Source organism: Miscanthus floridulus, chromosome 3 (assembly GCF_019320115.1).
Source record: "Miscanthus floridulus cultivar M001 chromosome 3, ASM1932011v1, whole genome shotgun sequence".
In the NCBI taxonomy this organism is placed as follows: Eukaryota; Viridiplantae; Streptophyta; class Magnoliopsida; order Poales; family Poaceae; genus Miscanthus; species Miscanthus floridulus.
Window position 1 is genome coordinate 129,960,012 of NC_089582.1, and position 21,762 is coordinate 129,981,773.

A 21,762-nucleotide genomic window follows, 5' to 3' on the forward strand; every position below is an offset into this window, starting at 1 on the left:
TTGCAAGGTGGGAGCTAATAACTAGATGAATTTTCTTCCTCTATTGAACTGAAGGTATGGATCTACAGCCTATAAAGATAGATTTACAGATTATTATTGAACTCAAGGTATTGGCATCATTCCTTTCTAAGCATCTCTTGTTGCTTTGTCTTTGCCTAAATTTCAAATATATATCAATACCAGAACTGCTTCTTAGTGTGTTAGTGCTTGCAGTTATAGGCTTCTGAACAAAACTAGGAGTACCCTGCCATGGTGAGCTACTGCCTTCACAACTCTTCCATTGACAATCAAAAAATATAGTCCTTTCACATGGGTGCAGGCTAGGAAGACACGAATACGCAAATAAGGTAAATGCCATTTCCTTACTTCTTTCAGTTTGTAATTCGTATACGACTTTAGAGAAAAAACATTAATACTCAAGGTTGACAATCTGGTTGGCACGAAGAAAACAAAGAAACTTTACAGCATTGCTCATGTACTGTCCAAACCTGAAATAGTTTTTTACATTGGCTATTTGGCTTCTTTGTTTTTTTGCTAAGAAACATGATATATCATATTAAGCAGTACATTGGTGAAAGAGCTACAAGCCTTGGGGTTCGGCCAAAAGGTCGACACTTGCGTGAAAAAACTACTTACACCATCCGATCTAAGTTTATGATCAGTGTTCACCAACATTTCGTCCAGTCATTACGACTATGATGTTTCTGGGTCTGACTACTCTGAAATGATCGGTGCTGACCAACATTTCGTCCAGTCATTATGACTCTACGATGTTTCTGGGTATGACTATGATTTTTCAATGAACCGAGCTCTCTTTCTATTTCTGAATGAAGTTGGACATGTTGTTCTTTCTATTTCTATCTGATCATATTTGGTCTTACCACTAATTTTGAATAGTTATGTCACTATTTTGAAAAAGATGCCCATTGTTAGTTATTGGCTTCCTGATTAGTCTAATCAGCATCAGCATAGACCTGGAAACATGGGTTCTGATTATTTTGATAGTTCCTCTTTTTTCTGCAAGATTTGTTGTTTCATATTTCTCTCATATAATCCGTTTCACGGTCCTCATCATTACTAAGAATATGTTGCTCTTTGATATAAGTAGTAAGACCTAATGGTGAAAAATATCTTAAATGTACATATGCTGTAATCCAATGTTTCTTGACCTATGACATTAATTCCCCAGCCATGTTGCTTTAGCACAGTTGTTGCATAGTATAATGCTTCGGATCTATGGCTACTTTCTGCTGAAAGCACACTGATGACAGCTTTGGTGTTTGAATTCCCCGAGGGCATCTAGGCTTGGTATGTGACTTGATTGCCGGCAGCCCTGGCACCTGCGCCGCACGGCCGCGGTAACTCAGGCGCAGCGGCACCTGCACGGGCGCACCCCGACGCGGCTGACTGGGCAGGTCCCGGCGGTCACAGTGGTTCCACTGCTGCCCGCTGGCGGCTATCCCCTCCCCCTCCGTGAAACAGTGGAGACAGACACGCGTGCACGCAGGGGATATAGGCAACCAAGGACCAGCGACCCAAATGCAGGCCGACAGCAAGGTATGGGAGCAACGCTCCGATCCAGGTCGATAGCAAGGTATGGGGTTTCCCCTTTGGACTATTTGTCATAGGTATTGTTTGTTGATGAAATAATCTAGCTACGAAATCTAATCTATCACATTAGTATCAGTTCCTATCTTTCACAGTGCGCTAGGTGTGCTAAGACATGTGCTGCCACTTTGTTGGTTTTTGTAATACTAAATTCTGCAACATTGTCTTACAGTCCATCAAATGATATCTTCTAGCACTAAAGTTTTACAACCATGAACATTCCTCGCATTTAAATATCTTTTTCCTTTTGCTTTATAGGCACGTAGATTTATTGCGGTCATCAAGGAATTGTTGAGGGACGACAACCAGCTACGCCCAAAAGGATAAATGGTGAGACCGTACTAAACTCTGGCACTTCCATTGTGTGATTCAATTGTGCCCCTAATGCTCAAACGTGATGTGGCAGGTTCTAATATTTTTGTAATTCAGTGTGCCATGCCGGAACAAAATTGAGCGATAAGTTCTCGGATTTGTTCTAAAACTAGAGACAAATTGTAGTGCCACAGTATCATGTCGAGGCTGGGTTTAGTTCTTCTCTAAGGAATACTCAGCCTCCAGCAATCGGCATGTAGCTTTTTGTGATATCATTGCCATCACACTCGCTTACCAAAGCACTCATAATTTTTTGGGTTAAGTCCAATTTACACCCTCCAACTTACAACAAAGTTCGGATTTCAATCTCGAACTTCAAAACCGGACAACTTTGGCCCTCCAACTCTCGAAAAAGTTCAACTTTCAACCTTCTGGGCGGTTTTGTGGCTGAACAGTAACTTTTGATATTTTCGGGAGCGTCGAAATTTTATATTATTTTTTCGAGCATTTAACGTCCTCAAATGAAAAAACTCAAAACTACAAAGTTGTAGATCTCATCGAGGTCTACAATTTACATATAAAAATTATCTTCATCCGATATCGTATTGAAGGGTTTTCTATTTTTTGAAATTTGAGTCTCATCACGCGATAAAATATGGTGCTGAAATTTTATATTATTTTTTGAGCATCTTACTGTCCTCAAATGAAAAAACTCAAAACTACAAAGTTGTAGATCTCATCGACGTCTACAATTTACATATAAAAATTATCTTTATCTGACATCGTATTGAAGAGTTTTCTATTTTTTGAAATTTGAGTCTCATCACGCGTGAAACAATTTTGTCGCGTGATGAGACTCAAATTTCAAAAAATAGAAAACCCTTCAATACGATGTCGGATGAAGATAATTTTTATATATAAATTGTAGACCTCGATGAGATCTACAACTTTGTAGTTTTGAGTTTTTTCATTTGAGGACAGTAAGATGCTCGAAAAAATAATATAAAATTTCAGCATCATATTTTATCGCGTGATGAGACTCAAATTTCAAAAAATAGAAAACCCTTCAATACGATGTCGGATGAAGATAATTTTTATATGTAAATTGTAGACCTCGATGAGATCTACAACTTTGTAGTTTTGAGTTTTTTTATTTGATGACGTTAAGATGCTCGAAAAAATAATATAAAATTTCGGTGCTCCCGAAAATATCAAAAGTTACTGTTCACCCGCAAAACCGCTCGGAAGGTTGAAAGTTGAACTTTTTCGAGAGTTGGAGGGCCAAAGTTGTCCGGTTTTGAAGTTCGAGGTTGAAATCCGAACTTTGCTGCAAGTTGGAGGGTGTAAATTAGACTTAACCCAGGCCTTACAAAATCACAGTTAATCTTTGTGTATTTGTCTCCTTATTGGTGGGGTGGGGTTGGGGGGGGGGGGGGGGGGGGGGGGGTGGGGGGGGTGTTCTTTTTGTGCATTCAATTCAAGAACCATTAGTTATGGGGAGACCCGGCATTAGTTAGCATTAACTGGAGGTTGATGAAATCCACAGGGGGTGAGGACTGCTGGACAGGTCTGCCCTGACCCTTTGCAATCAGGCATTCATGAAGGCTTGGAAGAGGTAACCAAGTCTACGTGGATTCCACAAGGAAGGGAACCTGAATTGATAAGGACCGGCTTGGTTGTGGTCCGTCGTCTCCTCCAGATGGAACGAGATACGCTAGTTACTGAGAGCTGAAGCCACGTATACGTAGGGTCCCTTCGAAAGGGTTTCTGTTGACTTAGCTCGAGTATCACTGAACTTTGGTTCGACGTTGGTTCAATGGTCCACGCTACAGAATCCAGAAGAGCCCGAGCTCTTCATTTTTTTGAAAAGGAAGAAAAAAGCTGCTATTCATTCTAGAAAGAAAAAGAAAAGCGAATTCCTACAACGGTCTACAATATTTTTAAGAAGGATTTTTCTATGTTTAAGAAAAAAAAAAGAATTACTCGAATGAGTCGCCTGATGGTTTGCAAATCCATCAGGCGATTGCCTCCCCTGTCCGATTCATTGGAGCTCGATCCCGCACCCACGTCCACCGTAGACAGAGAAGAAGAGGTCGCCGCCGTAGACAGAGAAGAAGAGGCGGCGGCCATAGCTAGGGTTAGTAAATCTCCAACTTCGATGGACTTAGAAGAAGGGGCTTGGGAGGAGGCAGGGCGGCCAGTGGTGAGGATGATAGCCGAGCGGTTAGGGCCCCTGGCGGTGGTGGAGGCGCCCCGGCCATGGACGGGCGAGGGTGTCGCGACAAGCTCATCGGCGCGCTTCCCTAGGGTTAGGGTGGGTGGGGTCTAGGGGCGGGGGCAAGTTGTGGGTGACGCGACGAGGCGGTTCGTCGCCGGTGGCCGGGGCGGGGACGAGGAAGATGGTGGAGCTTCAGCGAACCTCCTTCTCTTTAGGAGAGAGCGGGGTCGCGGAGGTGGGGGCGGACAATGGGTGAGCCGACTGGTGGCGAGGCAGCGTGTAACATCCCAAAATTTTAAATCCTTAAAATCACCGGCTCAAAAATATTTTCAAAATCTAATTTTAAAAACTATAAATCAGTTGAGCGCTATTACCTCTTTTCAACTCTTATCCACTACTCTATATATTTCCCAAACTTATATCCTATACCCCGTAACACCAACATCAGCCGCTCCTCCCCACCTCTCTCTCTCTTGCTTCGCTCGCCCTCGCCCGACAACGGCGCATGAGCCGGCCCCACCACGCGCGCGACATCATCTGCATTGTGCGTGCCCGGACCCCCCCCCCTCGCCGACCGCGGTGCTCGCGCACCACCGCGACACGTGGGCCCCACCACCTCGCCTCGCCGTTTGTGCTGTGGGGCCCATCCTCCACTCCCTCTCCTCTTCCTTCTGTTGAATCAGCAGAAGCACCAACACACAACGCAAATACACATGCATTCAAGCAGGCACCATGCACCATGCAGCGTGCGAATTCATTGCACTCGCACAGGCAGCTGAGTTCTCCACCGCGTGCTCACGACCAGTCTCACCTCCCCCCGCTACGCGCCGCACAGCCCTGCTCGCCTCGTCCCGTCGCCCTGTGCCACGCCAGAGCTAGTTGGCTACACCATCGCCGCCACCAGCTGCAGCACCTCCAAAGAATGCCGCCCTGCTCTACTCACCTCTGCCGCACCATCACTCCGCCTGCACGCTCAGTCGCCTCAGCGCCACCGTCGTCGCGAGCAAGCGACGCTTGCAAGTTGACACTCGCCTGCAGTGCCGCCATTGAAGGCGAGTTGCTGTGCTCACCGGCCAACCACCCTCCTCTGGCCTATAAAAGCCGACGCCGAGCAGCACTCCATCACCACTCGAGCTCGCCGAGCCATCCCGTGACGTTGCTCACCTTCCACCCCCTCAAATCGAGCTCCCTCTGTTTTCCTGAGCTTCAGCTCGCTCCATCGATCTCCCTCTCTGATAAGGATGGCAACGGGGATGTACCCGTCGGGTATCGCCGGAACGTTCTCTTCCCCACTACGGAGAATTCATCCCGTCCCCGTCCCCGTTAACTATCTCGGGTATAGATTCTTGCCCATCCCCGTACCCGTCGGGCATCGGTCGGGTAACAGATACCCGATGGGTACTGCATACTCGATAAATAAGGACACTTGGGGTCGCAGCTTTGCAATCGGAGACGTTTCTTCTTCACCTGGGTATAAGTGTCGGAGTCTCGGAGATGCCGAGGAGAAGGAGCGAGGTTGCGAGGAGGACGAGCAAAGGTGGCAGAGAGACCGAACTGAGGAAGCGAGGGGCACGAGCGCTCGTGAGGCAGATGTGCTTGTGCTGCTGACGGAGATGGTGAGGAAAAATTTAGGGCCATTTAAGTACATCTCTGTTGCACTAGTGGAGTAGTTTTTTCATGGATTCCTTTTCCTTGAGTAGCTTCACTGGTTAAGTTAAAAGCTATTTTGGTGGAACGTTTGGTAAAATAGCTCCCCTAGTAGATAAAAAATAAAAAATCCATAACACCCTTATCTTTATCTTTTTTTTTCATTTTCCACCCCCATCTTTTTTCTTCTCTCTTATTTATTCGCTAGTGTTGCCTCTCCGTGCGGGTGCGGCTTCTTACGCTCGTGACACCTCTCTATATGGCTTCCTCCGACCACCCTAGTGTGCCTCGACAGCCTTGCGCGTCCGCGCCCTTTGGCCTCGCCTCGGCTCCCCGGCAGCCTTGTGCATCCATGCCCTGGCGCCCCGGCTCCTCGGCAACTCCGCGCTCGCTCCCATGGCTCGGCCCCAGGCCCCAACTGTTCGACAGTCTCATGCCCTAACGAGTCCACGTTGAGTGATGGCGTCGCTCTGACCCGACGACACGCTAGCCTTCGCCTGTCCCTAATTGCTGACGACGCCAAGGTAATTTCGCCATAGGCCCATCGATGTGAGGATGAAGCGGGAGGAAGCCACAATTTTTAGCTCCTCATCCCACCTGCGTCTCCTCTAAGTGTGATTCACAGGGATTCACAAGTGGAGCTAGAGCCTCCTGACCTATTTGGTTGGCGAAGAGGTGAAGGTATCCATGAAATTGCTAAGAGCATTACCAAATGCACCCTTAAAACTTAAAAGCAACTGCTGGGAGAGTGATGTCTTAATTTTTGAGGTCGAATCTAGAATAAACAGAAAAGCCATAAGCGGAACTTGGAAGCCACGGACCAATAGGGATCAAGTATCTAGCTAAGTAGCTATACAAAGTCCCTATTTGTTTGAACTTATCAGTCTGGCTTATCAGACATGGTACAATAACTTTGTCTCACAACAAAAACAACTTCAATCGGTTTACCAGCCGCAAAATCCATTAGTCGAACAGCTTTACTAGTGTTGTTTGTTCTTTCGAATCAAATCGTCACGCGCAGTGGCAACCGTAAAACACGAAACGACCGTGCTAGGTCGTTCCTCTCGTCCTTTGTCCTGTAAGTATCTTTCTTTTTTTTTTTAAAAAAAAAAGACCTTTCGAATCCTAGCTTCGTGTAGTCTCTAGCATGTTAAATTTTGACCACAAGTCATCCCACAACGTTGTTTAGATGCTGAAGGCGCCCCTCCCCCTCTCTCTCTCGCAAATCATATACTCTCTGCCGCGTCTTTTGAATTTAGAACAAGTGGTCTCCCACGCAAGTCTAAAAGCTTACCCAGATGCTGTACATATATGATTTTTGGAAAGAAAGAAAATAAGGGAGCCTGCGTCCCCTTCCCCTTCCCCGTCCCCGTCCCCTTCCCCGTCCTCGTCCCCTGTGGAATCTCGGACAGGGACGTGAGGTAGCCGTACCGGAAACCGAGTAACGAAAGCGAGAGTGCGAGTCCACAAGCACACAGTGCCCGAGCCGAGCCCGTAGCGACAGGGGCAACACAGGGTCCGAATTCGCAGGTGTGGTTTTGCCGCGGCCGAGTCAAATAAAGCCAGTCAACCCGACGAGCACCCGCCGAGCCACACGACTCTCCTTAAAACTGCAGCCCACGCCACAGCAGCAGGGCCGCATCACTCCGATCCGGTCCCAACACGGGGCCATGAAGCTCTTCATGTGCTTCGGCGGCGCGGCGCCCGTGGCCGACGACTAAGCGGCTGCGGAGCAGGCGTCTCGCCGCCGGGCAAGCGTGCCGGCCGGAGGAGGCTGCCGTCGTTCCGGTGGAAGTGCTTCTTTCCCGGGAAGCTGTTTGGCAAGAAGAAGGGGCCGTCATCGCCACCACTGCCGGAGCCGCCGGCGGCGGCCGAGGCCAAGACGAAGCGGGGGACGATGGACATGGACGACTCGGGCGGCGGCGTGTTCGGCGCGTTCACGGCGTCGTCGTCGTCCTCATCGCGGCTGACCTCCGCGTCGTCCTTGTATTTGTATTCGTACTCGTACTCTTCCTCCCCCTCCACGCCCGCTCGCTCCTCCGCCGTCTCGTGCTCGCTGTCGCTGACGGCCTCGGGGGCGCTATCTCCGGCGCCGCCGCCGGTGAGGCGGCACGCGAAGGGGTCGTCGTCGACGACGTCGCCGGCGGCCGGTGCGGCGGCCGTGGTGATGTGCCTTCTCTTGGTGGTGTTGTGCGGCCGGGTCGGGGCCACGCTGTTCACGCCCACGGCGCTCTACCTCTTCCCGCGGCGGTGGCCGGCGAAAGCTCATAGGGACGACAACCTGGACTCTCGCTCGAGTGCGACGCGGAGGAGGAGACGGCCATGAGGACACCGCAACCGCGACTGATCGCCTTCGTTTTTTTTTTTTCTTCCCATCCTTTTTTTCGTTCGGAGGATGATGGAGGGAAGTTTGCACTACTTGATTTTTTTTGTCGACAAGAGTTATGTAATTATTATATATTTCGCGGATGTACATAGTGTAATTAAAATGATATAAAAAGAGAGATGACAAGATATATAGTTTTGTAGCATGCTAGCTATTTTGTTTACTTATAAAACAAATCGTAGAGTTCGATCAGTGTAAGCAAATTTAAGCAAAGATGCTACTACTAGTTTGTGCTGACATTTTTTGCAAGGTGGTCAAAGGCTAAAGCCATGTGTGTTGTAAATTAAACGTGGAACTTTATTTCCACCTAATTGCGATAGAATGTGTTTGAGGAAAGACAAGGTTGAACAGTGATGGCCCTAACAAATTCCAAAATGTTTACGTGTTGCATCCACGCGAATAGGTAGAGGAAATGGAAACTTGGCGACCTTTGCCAATATGAAAGTATACCTGCACTCTATAACCATAACTTTGCACTCTATGGCCATTACTTTTGACAAACTCTGGAATGATTGACACTTTGCGCTCCTGTTTCTTATGCGTCTTTCTTTTACATGTGCGCTAATTATAATAAAATACTCTTTCCTTTGCAAAAAATAAAATAAAATAAAATACTCTTATACTTCATAAATATCAGATCGCCAATGTTTATAGGGAGAAAAAGGTTATCACGTGACCTCTCCTTTGCATCTAGTGGCATCGCCCCTTCTCCTCCGTCACCCTCCTGGCCTCCCACACCCCATCGACCACCATCAGCTTGCCATAGTGCCTGTCGTGGTAGCAGTCCCTCTCAACCTCGGTGCCATGAGGATGAAGTCTCTCCCAACTCCACCCGTTGCCACACCCTCGACACTAATTAGGGTCGTGAAGCCATAACTCATAATAACCATAATCGGGTGACATATCTCATCTGGTAATGACACAGTGGGATCATGCAATATGACACGACGAATCACCCAACGGTGTTCCTTCTTATAAGCCCATCATGTAGATTGTAGACCGGATAATAACACTTGTGCGTGCTAATTAGAACTAACGAATTATCGAAATATGTTAAGTTGGTGTTGTTATTAAGAATGTAGGTAGAATTTAATTATAAACCCATTTGTAAGTGCAACATTACTCAACTAAGTGAGTTTTCTTCCTACATTTTGAATTTTGGAAGTATGTTATGTGCTACGGAAAGAACTTTTTAAGCTCGTTGTCATATCTCCAATAGAATAAGTCCGGGAAGCACTAAAAGAGTACACTTTTAGATCTATAGCCAAAGTAAAAAAAATTGTTTTAAATTTGACTAAATTTATTTAAAAATGATATCAACATTTAGTATTCTAAATAAACATACTATGAAAATACATTTCATGATGAATCTAATGATATTTATTCGATATCATAAATATTAGTCTTTTTTTTTTGTAAAATTTGGTTAAATTGAAGATAGTTTAACTTAGAACTCTAGCTGGAATTGTGTATTCTTTTAAGACAGAGGGAGTAGTTAGCAGTTGTTGTCTAGCCATTATTATTGCTGTATGATAAATTAGTATATTGCGCTCAGGGAAAGTAGTAAAACGACAGGCTGATAAAAGCATTGCTCATTATCTCAATCTCAGGCTTTTATGTTAATTAATGGGGCGTCCACTGTCCTAATGTGATGTAAACAGCCTCATGGAGACATGATTTGGCTTAGCTTCATCCTTCAGGTGTGCATTGATCCTATCTGCATGCAACACGTCTGCAGAAGAGGTTCTTGACAGTCCTACACGTACCTAGCCACCTAGCCCAAAGAAAGTGCGGTACTACAAGCCTAGCTAAGGCCGTCGTTCCTACTGGCAGCCTGGCATGCCTTGAATCTGTGGGGATTCAGAGAGACAGTGAGCATCGCTATCCAGCACTTGTAAAGAAAAGGCGCTTTAGATGAAGCTCGGGTAATGATGCCAAGAGGCAAGAGGCCTAACCATGCATAGCTTCGGTACTAAGAAATGGAGCTGCTGGGGCCCATCTTGACACACTATAATTAAAAGCATTATATAAGAGCAAGTATAATAAGAGGCTCCAAACAGACTTAATGGTAAGGTGGAGAAGGGAGGGAAGAAGAAAAAGAAGAAGCGGGCTATAAGCTTAGAGCAAGTATAACAAGGGGCTGCATATAAATTAAACGCTGAGGTGCAAGAGAGAGAGAAGAAGAGAGAGGAGAAGCGGGCTGTAAATTTACAACTGGCTGGACACAAGAACAAAGAAACTCTGTGACACAGAGACAAGTGGGCCACGTATTAATAGTGAAGATGCAACTATTAGTGAGTGTTTGGATCCAGGTACTAAAATTTAAGATGTGTGTTTGGGAGGATGTTGCATGGGATGTTCGGATACTAATAAAAAAACAAATTACATAATCCGTCAGTACTCCACGAGACGAATTTTTTAAGCCTAATTAATCCATCATTAGCACATGTTTACTGTAACAAAACATTGTCAAATCATGGACTAATTAGGCTAAAAAGGATTCGTCTCGCAAATTAATTGCAAACTATGTAATTAGTTTCGTAATTGGTCTATATTTAATACTCCATTCATGTGTCCAAACATCTGATGGGACAACGACTAAAATTTAGGAGGGGCAACCAAACACCCCCTTATATGGGTGGGCTGAGAGGTAGGCTGCAAGGATTCATACAGCCAGCAGCCGGCTGTATTATTAGCCTTGCTCTTACAGCCGGCTTGGACACATGAACAAAAAAAACTCTGTGAAAGAGGCAAGTGTATCATGTATTAATAGTGAAGATGTAACTAAGATATGGATGGACTGAGAGGTAGGCTGTAAGAATTCGTACAATCAGCAACCGGCTGTATTATTAACCTTGCTCTAAGAAGAAAAAAACGTGTTAAAGCCCTGGGCATTATCTCCTTTAGTGAGTACTAACTACTAAGCTATGAGCCTGTTCGCTGGTTGGTTTCTGGGTTGATAAGTCCAACTAATAATGGTTTGTTGTGAGAGAAAAATACTATTAACTGATTGAAACCAACGATCGACCAGCGTGTATATTGAAAAAGACGCCTCACATTAGGTTTCTAAGCTAGCTTTAATGTAGCTATTCGTCCGTCTCGTGGTCTACCGTATATGATTGATTACATAATTTATGTATAAAAATTATTCTAAAAATAATAATTTATACATAGCATCGTTCATGAACTTATTATTGTTATTATTTTTCTGACACAACCGTTTCTCAGTGCGCATTTTTTATCAAGAAGAGAGAAGTATAGAGTACGACTACTCGACGGACCGAGCGGCAGCCGGGAACAAATTAAAGCAGGAAGTTAAAGAAAAAAGATGGTCTTTTTTGTCCAATCGAAAGATTAGAGTTTGGTCCTAAAACTCTATTTATATATGGTTGTTATTATTGTTGTGGGCTTGTGAGTGCATCATGCACGACGCGCTAAACACGATCGACGTAGCTTATAGAAATAGAAAAACACACGGACGCGGCTTTAAGTCACGAGCGTCAATACTAATAATCGAGTTTCAAAAAAAAAAAATACTACTCATCGGGTGATCCTTGCCTTGTGTATGATTGTGTCGTCGTTGCTCGATCGTTTTTCCTAGCTAACCTAATACTAATAACCTGTGCAGGTAGAGTAAAGCGGCTGCATGCATGATGCACGTCGCTAATCACAATAATTGGGCGCCATGACCATGAGGTCTCAAAGCCGCCTCTCTATACATGCGAAGCGAGCTAGTGTAATTACGTAGAGATTTCAAAGGCGTCGGACTCTTAGACGAAACATAAAAGCCATGGACGGGAACTTGGAACGCACAGACTCAGATCTCTGTATGAGTTCTTCTGAATATAATAGTCGTGGAGTCGTCGTACCCGTCAAACACGAAACTGCTACACGACCGTTCCGATCCATTCCATACCAATGCAAATCTTGAGGTACAATTCGACCTCATAATCTTCACCTCAAGGTTTTCTCAAAGAAAAGATGCATTTATAAATTGTCATTATCGCGGCGCGTGCCGGACACGTTGCGCGGCAGCAGCAGCTGCTTTATTAGAATTGAATAAGTAAACGAAGTCTGAAAAGCTTGGCCTTCAGATGCTGTATGCTGCTTTTGAATTATTATTAGAGAGTTGAGAGTAGTGAGCCTGTCACTGTCCCCAAAGGGCGAAGGTCCAGACCCAGTGGATTCCACCACGTGATATTGGTGATACTGACAAAGACCTCAGTCGCGACTCACGAGCTAAAACGAAACCGAGCAGCGGAGCGAAGCGAATAAGCGATCATGGGAGAGTGAGCCTGCGATACCATGTGTGGCCGTGTGGGACGTGCAGTTTGACCGGCCGGGTTAATTGTATTGCTTTTTGTAATATAATTCTCGTTCAAGGAACGGCTTAAATATTAATCAATCTATATAAATATTGATAAGATCCGAATAAGTATTATTAGACTAATTATAAAATATATTTTCACTGTAACTTAATTTGGAGATATAAATATAATAATTATTTTTTATAAATTTAGTTAAATTTAATAAATTGATTTTTTTAGGACAGAGGGGTAGCTCATATAGACTTCGATTACCTCTGTTGCTCTACAACCTGCTGCAGGCTCTCACTCACATGACACATTCGGTAGAGCTTTGGTGGCTTCATGTCTTCCGCTCTGACTTAAACGTTTTATCTTCTTTTTTCTTAGAATGAACTATGAGCTCCACTGGCTGGTAGCGCCAGTTTTTCCCCCCTTCGTGCACCGTAGCAAAGAGCCAGATGAAACCGTACTAAACCGTCCAAGACTTTTACTCCCTCCGGTGTAACAAAAAAAGTTTTTCAGATGGTTATCATTTGGCAGTACATAAGTGCAGTTGGATACTGTCCTTCTCAAATAATTGTACATATCTCTTTTGGAAGAGTTAAATATTTTAAAATAATATATGTAAAAATACTAATATTTACGATACATACTAAGAGTCATTAGACTAATATTCGAATATATTTTTACAACAAATATATTTGGAAATACAAATGTTATAATATTTTTCACGTTTCCTCAGCTTCAGTCGCCTGAGCTCTCGGGCGACGTGTAGAGAGCACCGTCTGCTGCTTTGCTGCCTGAGCTGATGGAAGGAGGCACAGAGCGGATGACCACTGCTCACCACATGTCGCCTAATTTTTTTTTTTTTTGGAAAAAACAGGCGCCTGTGCAATAGCAACTCCCAATATTTTTATAAATCTAGTCAAATTTGACAAAAGCAACTCCTCGAAAAATAGAGATCAGCAGCTATTTTGTGATTGTGTACAAGACCGGAGTCAAAGTCAGTCAGTTACCGTGTGGCCCCCCTCTCGCATCAAACACAAACAGTGTCCACACACGCTGACGCGCGCCTATATATTCAGCGGCGCGCGGCTTTCGCTCCGATCTGAAGCAGACACGGCCGGGCGGACGCTCGAGTCTCGACACGCCGCGACCGCGATCCTGCTATATATCCGTCGATCCATATCATCCACCCACTGCACACGAGCGGAAACCCCTGCAGCGAGTTACTACACCAATCCGACCGATCGAGACCTTCCGATCCATTCGTCTCCTCTCCCGTGAGCGCGCTATGAAGCTCTTCATGTGCTTCGGCGGTGCGGCGGCGGCAGCGGCCGTGATCGACGACGAAGCGGCCGAGGTGGCATCCAGACACCTGCAGGGCCAGCGTCGTGGCCGCCAGAGCCTGTCGTTCCGGAGGAAGTTCCTGCCCGGTTACAAGGGCGGCAACGAGAAGAAACCGTCGGCGGCGCAACCGCTGGCCGAGTCAAAGAAGCGGGGGATGGACGCAGACGCCGACGTCGTCTACGGCGTGTCCAGGGCGTCGTCGGTGGCGTCCTCGGCGCTGCTGAGCTCCGCGTCGTCGCTGGACTCGGACACATCATCGGCATCGTCGGCGTCGTCTCGCTCCTCCACCGCCTCGTCCTCGCCGTCGGTCTCGGGGGTGCTTTATCCGCCGCCGGTCAAGCGGCAGGCGGATATTAATAAGATGCCCGCGTCGTCGTCCCCGGCGGCGGGCGCGGCGGCCGTGGTGCTGTGCCTCCTCATGGTGGTGTTCTGCGGCCGGGTCGGGGCCACGCTGCTCACGTCCACGGCGCTCTACCTCTTCCCCCGGCGGTGGCCCGCCAGGACGACGCGTAAGGAGAAGAGAGGAGAAGAGGGGTGCCGTCGACTCGCTGGAGTGTGACGCCGCCGCTTCGGCAAGCGAGGACGAGGGAGTGGAGACGGCGAAGAGGAAGGTGGTTATGGAGGGGTCCTTGGTGAGGAACCGCAACAAGTGAAGTGACGATGGTACCGTCGTTTCGTTTTTTGTTTGAGGAATCGCTAATCCTTTTTGTTTGGATGAGAAGGAATAGTTTTGCAGTACTCAGTAATTATTTTTTTCCCAAGGGTTTATGTAATTGTAAATCAGTCACAAATGTGACCAAACTTATTGTACACAAAGATGCTAAGATAGTATGTATAGTATAGTATAGTATCTTGTTGTCTATGGAACAACTGAATGATCAAAGGCCAATTATCGCTTGATTTTCTAACCCTTAGATTTGTAATGAAGGACTTTGATCAAATCTCTGTCTTATCTTATTTTCCTTTTTTCCTCTATCCACACCTGCCCAACCCCCCTTATCGTCGTACCGCGCGCCCTTGCCACCCTGCCTCCTCAGCACCGCCACCTACGGCCGCTCTCACCGTTAATCCGGCTCTATTGGAGTTTCATGGTGACGCCTCTACCCAACCGCCACCCTCCTCCACCCGGTTGGCGGTGCCACCCGCCTCGCCTTCGACCCTGCGCCTGCCACCAGCACTGGGTCGGTGACCTTCTCGGTATGGTGATCCCTCTAAACCCAACCTAACGGACTCAACTAAGACCTCCTAACCCCACACCTTAATCTTGGCGGCGTGAGGGGATTGAGCAGAAAAATTCTGAGTGTTAGATTGCTCCAAAATAACCAAGTCTCAGTTAGTAGTTTTCTTTGTTTATATAATTATAGAGATGCAAAGATAGTTTATAATAACATGATATTTGTGCTAATGCCAAACAAAGTTGAAAAAGTAAAAGTCACGTGTTAACTTTATTTACTGCCATCCAATTACTGCAATGAAACTTGGCTTTCAGAAAAGAAAGTAAGCTTCAAAAGGCTCAGCGATTATAATATGTAACATCAAAATTGCGGGCGCCAACAAATCCCATGATGCATAATTACGTACTCGAGTATACGTGTAGCATCCAGCCACCCAGCATGAAAAGCTAGTGGCGGCAATGAAACTTTGGTGAGCTTTGCACAATATGAAAGTATATCTGCCCTTGAGAACGAGCTACTTTCGAGGAACTCATGAATGGTTATTGGTGCTTTGCACTCCTATATTTTCCCTATTGCGTGGTCTGCTTTATATACTTCACATGGAAATGTTGAGTGAAAGTATATGTGATGTTGAACGAAGGAAATCGCCCTGAAATTGGGTTGAAAGTCCATCGACCACACTCAATACAAACCAGATAAAAAACCCGGAACGCCAAAACTTTGTAATCTCACAATAACCTACGTACCAATCTATTTTCTACGACGTTAAGTGTACATATATATGTAACATTTGTGATTTTTTTGCGTTGCCATTTTTCCACATACCGAGACATGGTACACATACATGGTTCTGGCTAGTTGTGTCACATAGTAGGGACCATTTTTTGATTTAAGATTCCCAGGCAACAGCAGCTCCAAATAGATATCAGTCCCAGGCGTCTACAATCAGACGTTAGGAGAGCTCAAGCCTTGTTTGATGCACATCAATCCACATATCTTAGTGGATTTGAGTGGAAATTAGTTTAAATTCCACTCCAATTCACTTCAACACATGTGGATTGAGACAATACCTTATGCAATTTTGCCTGGAATGTAAGCAAACAAACCCTTTGTGTTTCATATTTGGGGAGCAATTTCCATTCAATAATTAAAACAGGTTAATACATCTGTCCCAAAATAAATGTCGCTATCGTATTCGTGCCAGTCAAACTTCTTTTAAGTTTGACTAGATTTGTAGAAAATTTTAGCAACATTTGTATCTCCAAATAAGTTTATGATATAAATAGATTCAACGATCTATCCAATGATACTAATTATGTACCGTAAACATTAATATTTTCTTATATATATTTAACCAATTAAAAGTGTTTGACTCCTCGGAAGTGAGAACGACCTTACGTTCTCTAGTTTAATTTACTATGCTTTTTTATAAGGGTTTTTTTTGATAATTTTATAAGGTAATTTACTATGTTGAACTTGGGAAATGCAGTCCGTGCCAGAAATATATCACTACAATTATTGCTTGGAAAGCCTCTTAATTATGATAACGCCTGTATAAATCATAGCCAGGAACTTAGGACATGGTGTCCAACCATCATTGGTGCATAGAGTAGAAGTGATATGTGTGTGATGTGCTGTAAACAGCTTCATCACATATTCACATGAGTTGCTTTTCGTGCTTGTTTCGGCACACTAAGATAGAACGGAGTGGCTGAGTGACACACAGACCTGTCCAAATTGAAGTTGAAGGTCGATGGGAGCCTGCTCCTACACGTAGCAGCTAGCTAGAAGCCTAATAATGAAAGTTTTGGAGGCCTACGTACAGATTTCTGCTGCTAGGTATGATGCAGCTAACTAGTATATGTATTCTTAATATTCTCCGTATGTGCCAAATTTTACATATACTCCGAATTAAGGTTCACTTGATGTTCTCAAAAAAGATAATGATGCAGATTTGTTAACTTCACCTACATCACAAATCAAAACTTAAAAACTGAAGTCCAAACAAAGAGCTCCATAGCTAGAAACATTACTGAATTGTTTAATGTGATGCAGATGAATAACAATCCACGATGCACTAGAAGATAACAAAAAGAATTGCAAAATTAAATATGGATCTTGACCTCCTAAACCACAACCCAGGGTTACAGGTTAGAGAAAAGGAGGTGGATGAAAGCATCTAGGCCCCTAGTTGGGTTTCGGTGATTAATGACAATACAAGATTACTATGACTAACGTGTGTTTTGCAGATGCAATTAAGTTAGGTCATGGTAATGGCAATTGATTAGGCAATCATGGTTGTCATGCCCCTACGATGGAAATCATTTCGGTTTTCAAATGATGGACGGCAAAGTTAAGGATAGACTAGTTCTAAGTGTCATTTGGTGTTGAAGAGACACTTATAGTAGTTTAGGACTTTGTTTTTTCTTTGGCCATACTATTAAGGGGGTATAGACGGGTAGCTTGACCTAGGTGAGTCTAGTGGGTTAGGTGTGGTGCACACTTGTTAAATCTAGCACTAGGTAGCTTCTAAGTAGCTCTAAGATCAATTGGAGCGAACTTCATTCACATATGATTTCGAGTTGGAAGTGAATGGAGGGTCAAATATTGATCGGACGCTGGCGCAGAGTCCGGCTAGTTCATTTGATCAAGGTGAAGTCGTCTGGATGCGACCGGACGCTGAGTGAAATGTGACCGGACGTTGGGTGCCAGAGTCCGGTCAACTCCAGTAAGGTTTGAGAGAGGGAGAATCCTGATCGGACGCGTCCGGTCAATGCTGGTCGGACGCTGGTCAGGTTCCGGCTACTGACCGGACGCTGAGCAGCAAAGTGACTGGACGCTGGCTGCCAGATTCCGGTCAACATCAGTAAGGTTCTAGAGAGCAGTTTTCGTGACCGGACGTGTCCGGTCAGTGCTGATCGGACGCTGGTCAGTGTCCGGTCACAACTTAACTGCTCGGTGGCAGGGAGAACTGACTGGAGCGTCTGGTCACCCTGCAGAGGCACATAACGATTCGTTTTGAATGAGGGGTTATAAATACTTCCTCTATTCACTCAAGAGATCACTTTTGCTCATTTCAACAGCTGAGAAACACCCTTGAGAGTGCCAAGGAGACCAAGATCCTAGTAAGGTGATTGAGATTTGAGAATCCAAGAGAGAGGCCTCATTAGTGAAAAGAGAGTAGCAAGTGTATATCCACCCTTCTCATTAGGCTTGTTATGATCAAGTTAGAGTTCTTGCTTGTTACTCTTGGTGATCGCCATCACCTAGATGGCTTGGTGGTGATTAAGAGTTTGTTGATCATCCGGTGGAGCTTGTGGATGACCCAACTCAAGTTGTGAGTGGTTGTGGGTGATTCACCGCGATGGAGTGTCGAAGAATCAACCCGTAGAGAGCACTTGATCCTTGCGCAGATCAAGGGGGAGCTACACCCTTGCACGGGTGCTCCAACGGGGACTAGTGGGAAGTGGCGACTCTCCGATACCTCGATAAAACATCACCGCGTTCCTCCTTCTCTCTTTACTTCAAGCATTTACTTTGAGCAATTCAATTCTTGTCTTTACATTCATAGAATTGCCATTCTAGAGTAGGATTGGAACTTAGTTTACAAAACTTTTATGTGGTAGAACATTAGAAACAGTTTCTAGGTACAAGGGGTGAAGTGGGCTAAGTGTAGGGTTTAATTATTGCAAAGAATTTTAGAATTAGCCCAATTCACCCTCCTCTTGGGCATCTTGATACTTTCAATTAGTATCAGAGCCTCGTGCTCACGTATTTAGGCTTAATTGCCTAGAGAAAGATGTCTCACGGGGATGGACCTCCTCCTATCTTTGAGGGAGATGATTTTCCTTATTGAAAAATCTGCATGGAGGCATATTTAGAAGCTCTAGATATTGGAATACTTAGAGCCGCCTCACAAGGATTCCCAAAACCTCAGGGTCCCACGCACCTTCAAGGCGATAAAGTGAACTATGAAAAATGGAATGCAAAGGCTAGAAACACCATCTTTAGAGGCATTTGCAAAAATGTGTTTAACTGGGTGAGGAACCACAAGGACGCCCATGCACTATGGTCGGATATTTGTACGCTCCATGAGGGAACAAAGAGCGAGTGTGAGGAACGCTATCATCTTGTGATGAAAAAGCTTAATTCTTTTGAGATGCTTTCGAAAGAAAGCGCTAATGAAATATACTCACGTTTGAATGTTCTTGTAGAGGAAGTCAATGGGCTTGGACTTACTCAAATGCAACCATCCAATGTTGTAAGAAAAATCTTGAGTGTCCTCCCCATTGACAAATATGGGCACATTGTGACAGTGCTTTATCAAGGTGATCTTTCCACCGTTACACCAACTCAAATCTTGGGAAAGATCAACGCCCATGAGATGTACATGCACATCACACCACAAGATGGCTCATCCTCTAACAAGAAGAAAGACAAAGACTTAGCATTCAAGGTTAGCCAAGAGAAGGGCAAAGCAAGAATTAAGTATGAGAGCTCAAGTGATGATGAAGTTGATGATGCAAGTCTTACTCTCATGGTGAGAAGAACCGTCAAGATGCTAAAGAAGCCCAACAAGAATGGCATCATGTTTGATGGCAAGAAAAAGAAGTTCTTCACTAGCACTAGAAGGAAGCCAATCTCTGAGATGGATTGCTATAATTGTGGAGAACTTGGTCATCTAGCACATCAATGCACTAAGCCTAAGAAAGACAAGTACAAGAAGAAGAACAAGGGCAAGAAAGATGACTCAAGTGATGAAGATGAAGATGAGAAGAAGAAAAACAAGTCATACAAGAAGAAGGATGGCAAGGACTTTCACAAGAAGAAGAAAAATGGTAAGGCATACATCGTCAGTGATTGGCTCACGGATATTGATTCATCTAGTTGCTCATCCGATAATGATAGTGACAATGAGAAGGTGGCCGCCATTGTGATTGACTCTTCATCACCTTCACTGACACCACCACCACCATCCTCTACACACCTATGCCTTATGGCCAAGGGTGAATGAAAGGTATCAAATGATGATGATAGTAGTGGTGATGATCATCCTAATAATGATGATAGTGATAGTGATGATGATAAATATGAATCACCTTCATATGATGATCTTGTTAAATTGCTAAATCAATATACTAAGATCATTAGAAAGTCAAGAGGTAAGAATGAAAATCTTGAAATTAAGAATGACTCTCTTTTATCTAAATATGACATAGCGGAAAATGCTAGTGTTGAGCTTAGAGAAGCAAATGATGCTATGTCATCCAAACTCAAGGAGCTCAAATCTTCTAAGAAAGAGTTTAAAGATAAACATGATAAACTTGAGGGGATGCATAAAGAGCTCATCACTAGCTACAACATGCTAAAAGAAGAATATACAAACCTCAATGTTAATCATGATAATCTTGTTATCTCTCATGAGTTTTTATCCAATGAGCCACATGATGCTACTAACAATGTTGTTAAGATTAATATAGCTACATCGTGTGATGATTTGATCATTGAGAGCATTGAGCAAGGTTCTAGTAGCAAAGGCAAGCAAGTGGTTGGGTCCGATGACTATGATGAGTATGTCAAGATCAAAAATGAGAATGAGAAGCTAAAGAAAGATCTTGAGAAGCTATCAACCACCAACACCATTGTGTTAGAGAACCTTGATCATGATTATGATGTAGAGCTCAAGGAAGAAAATGAGAAACTCAAAGAAGAAAACAAGAAACTAAAGATGGAGAAAAATCATGATGAGCTAAAAGAAGAGAACAAGAAGCTCAAGTTGGAGAAAGAACATCTCAAGATTAGCTTGAGCAAGTTTACAAGAGGCAAGCATCTTCAAAGTGAGTTACTCATGAACACCGTCATGAAGATGGATAGAAGTGGAATTGGATATTTGGCAAATCAAGAGAAGAAGGCTCAAGCTCAACAATAACAACACAAGTCAAAGCCAAAGCTAAAGAGGTGTTTTGAGTGTGGACAAGAAGGCCACTTTGCCCATGAGTGTCAAACTCCACCACCACAACCCTTGCCCAAGCATGCTAGACCCTTTGCTTTCAATGCTCATTACATGCTTAGAAAGAATTCTAATGGAAAGATGAAAGATATGTTCTTAGGACCTCCCAACAAGAATAGGCCTAAGAAAATTTAGGTTGCAAAGTCACTTGTTGAGAAAGTCAAGGGCCCTCAACAAGTTTGGGTTCCTAAAGCTTGATCTCTTATGTGTAGGTGAACTACAAGACCGATGGAAGTCATTGGGTAATTGATAGTGGTTGCACACAACATATGACCGATGATTCTCGTATGTTCACCTCACTAGATGAAGAAGTTGATGGCCAAGAAAGAATTACATTTGGAGATAATTCAAAGGGCAAAGTCAAAGGATTAGGTAAAGTAGCAATATCAAATGATCATTCTATCTCAAATGTGCTATATGTTGCTTCTTTGAGTTTCTACTTGCTATCCGTTGGACAATTATGTGATCTTGGCTTCCAATACTTGTTTACCAAGAAGGAAGTTGTTGTATCTAAGAAGGATGATGATCAAGTGATATTCAAGGGATTTAGATACAATAACCTATATCTAGTGGATTTCACCTTCGAAGATGCTAACTTGAAGACATGTCTATTCACCAAAACATCACTTGGGTGGCTATGGCATAGAAGACTTGCTCATGTTGGGATGAGCTCACTCAAAAAGCTTATGAAGAATGAATTGGTGAGAGGGTTGAAGGATGTGAAATTTAAGAAGGACAAGCTTTGTAGT

At 44.4% G+C, this 21,762-nt stretch overlaps 1 protein-coding gene, 1 long non-coding RNA gene and 1 pseudogene across 8 annotated transcripts; all 3 read left to right on the plus strand.

Annotated features, from left to right (window-relative positions):
* Positions 1-4: 4 nt before the first annotated feature.
* On the plus strand, positions 5-3,576 carry LOC136542439 (uncharacterized). Of its 7 annotated transcripts, none has more exons than XR_010780685.1 (5): positions 5-107; positions 214-780; positions 1,272-1,594; positions 1,867-1,938; positions 3,467-3,576. It is a non-coding gene; the product is annotated as an uncharacterized lncRNA (long non-coding RNA). The 7 variants fall into 7 exon arrangements; XR_010780683.1 differs by having other exon boundaries at positions 1,304-1,594; XR_010780681.1 differs by having other exon boundaries at positions 214-347; positions 565-1,594.
* A 3,520-nt stretch (positions 3,577-7,096) lies between these two features.
* LOC136544442 (uncharacterized) lies at positions 7,097-8,408 on the plus strand. The gene is made up of 2 exons (XM_066536603.1): positions 7,097-7,206; positions 7,316-8,408. Exons 1-2 carry the CDS (start codon positions 7,097-7,099, stop codon positions 8,109-8,111), a joined length of 906 nt encoding a protein of 301 aa, XP_066392700.1. The 3' UTR covers positions 8,112-8,408.
* A 5,131-nt stretch (positions 8,409-13,539) lies between these two features.
* Positions 13,540-14,732, plus strand: LOC136546932 (uncharacterized; annotated as a pseudogene).
* Positions 14,733-21,762: the final 7,030 nt, after the last annotated feature.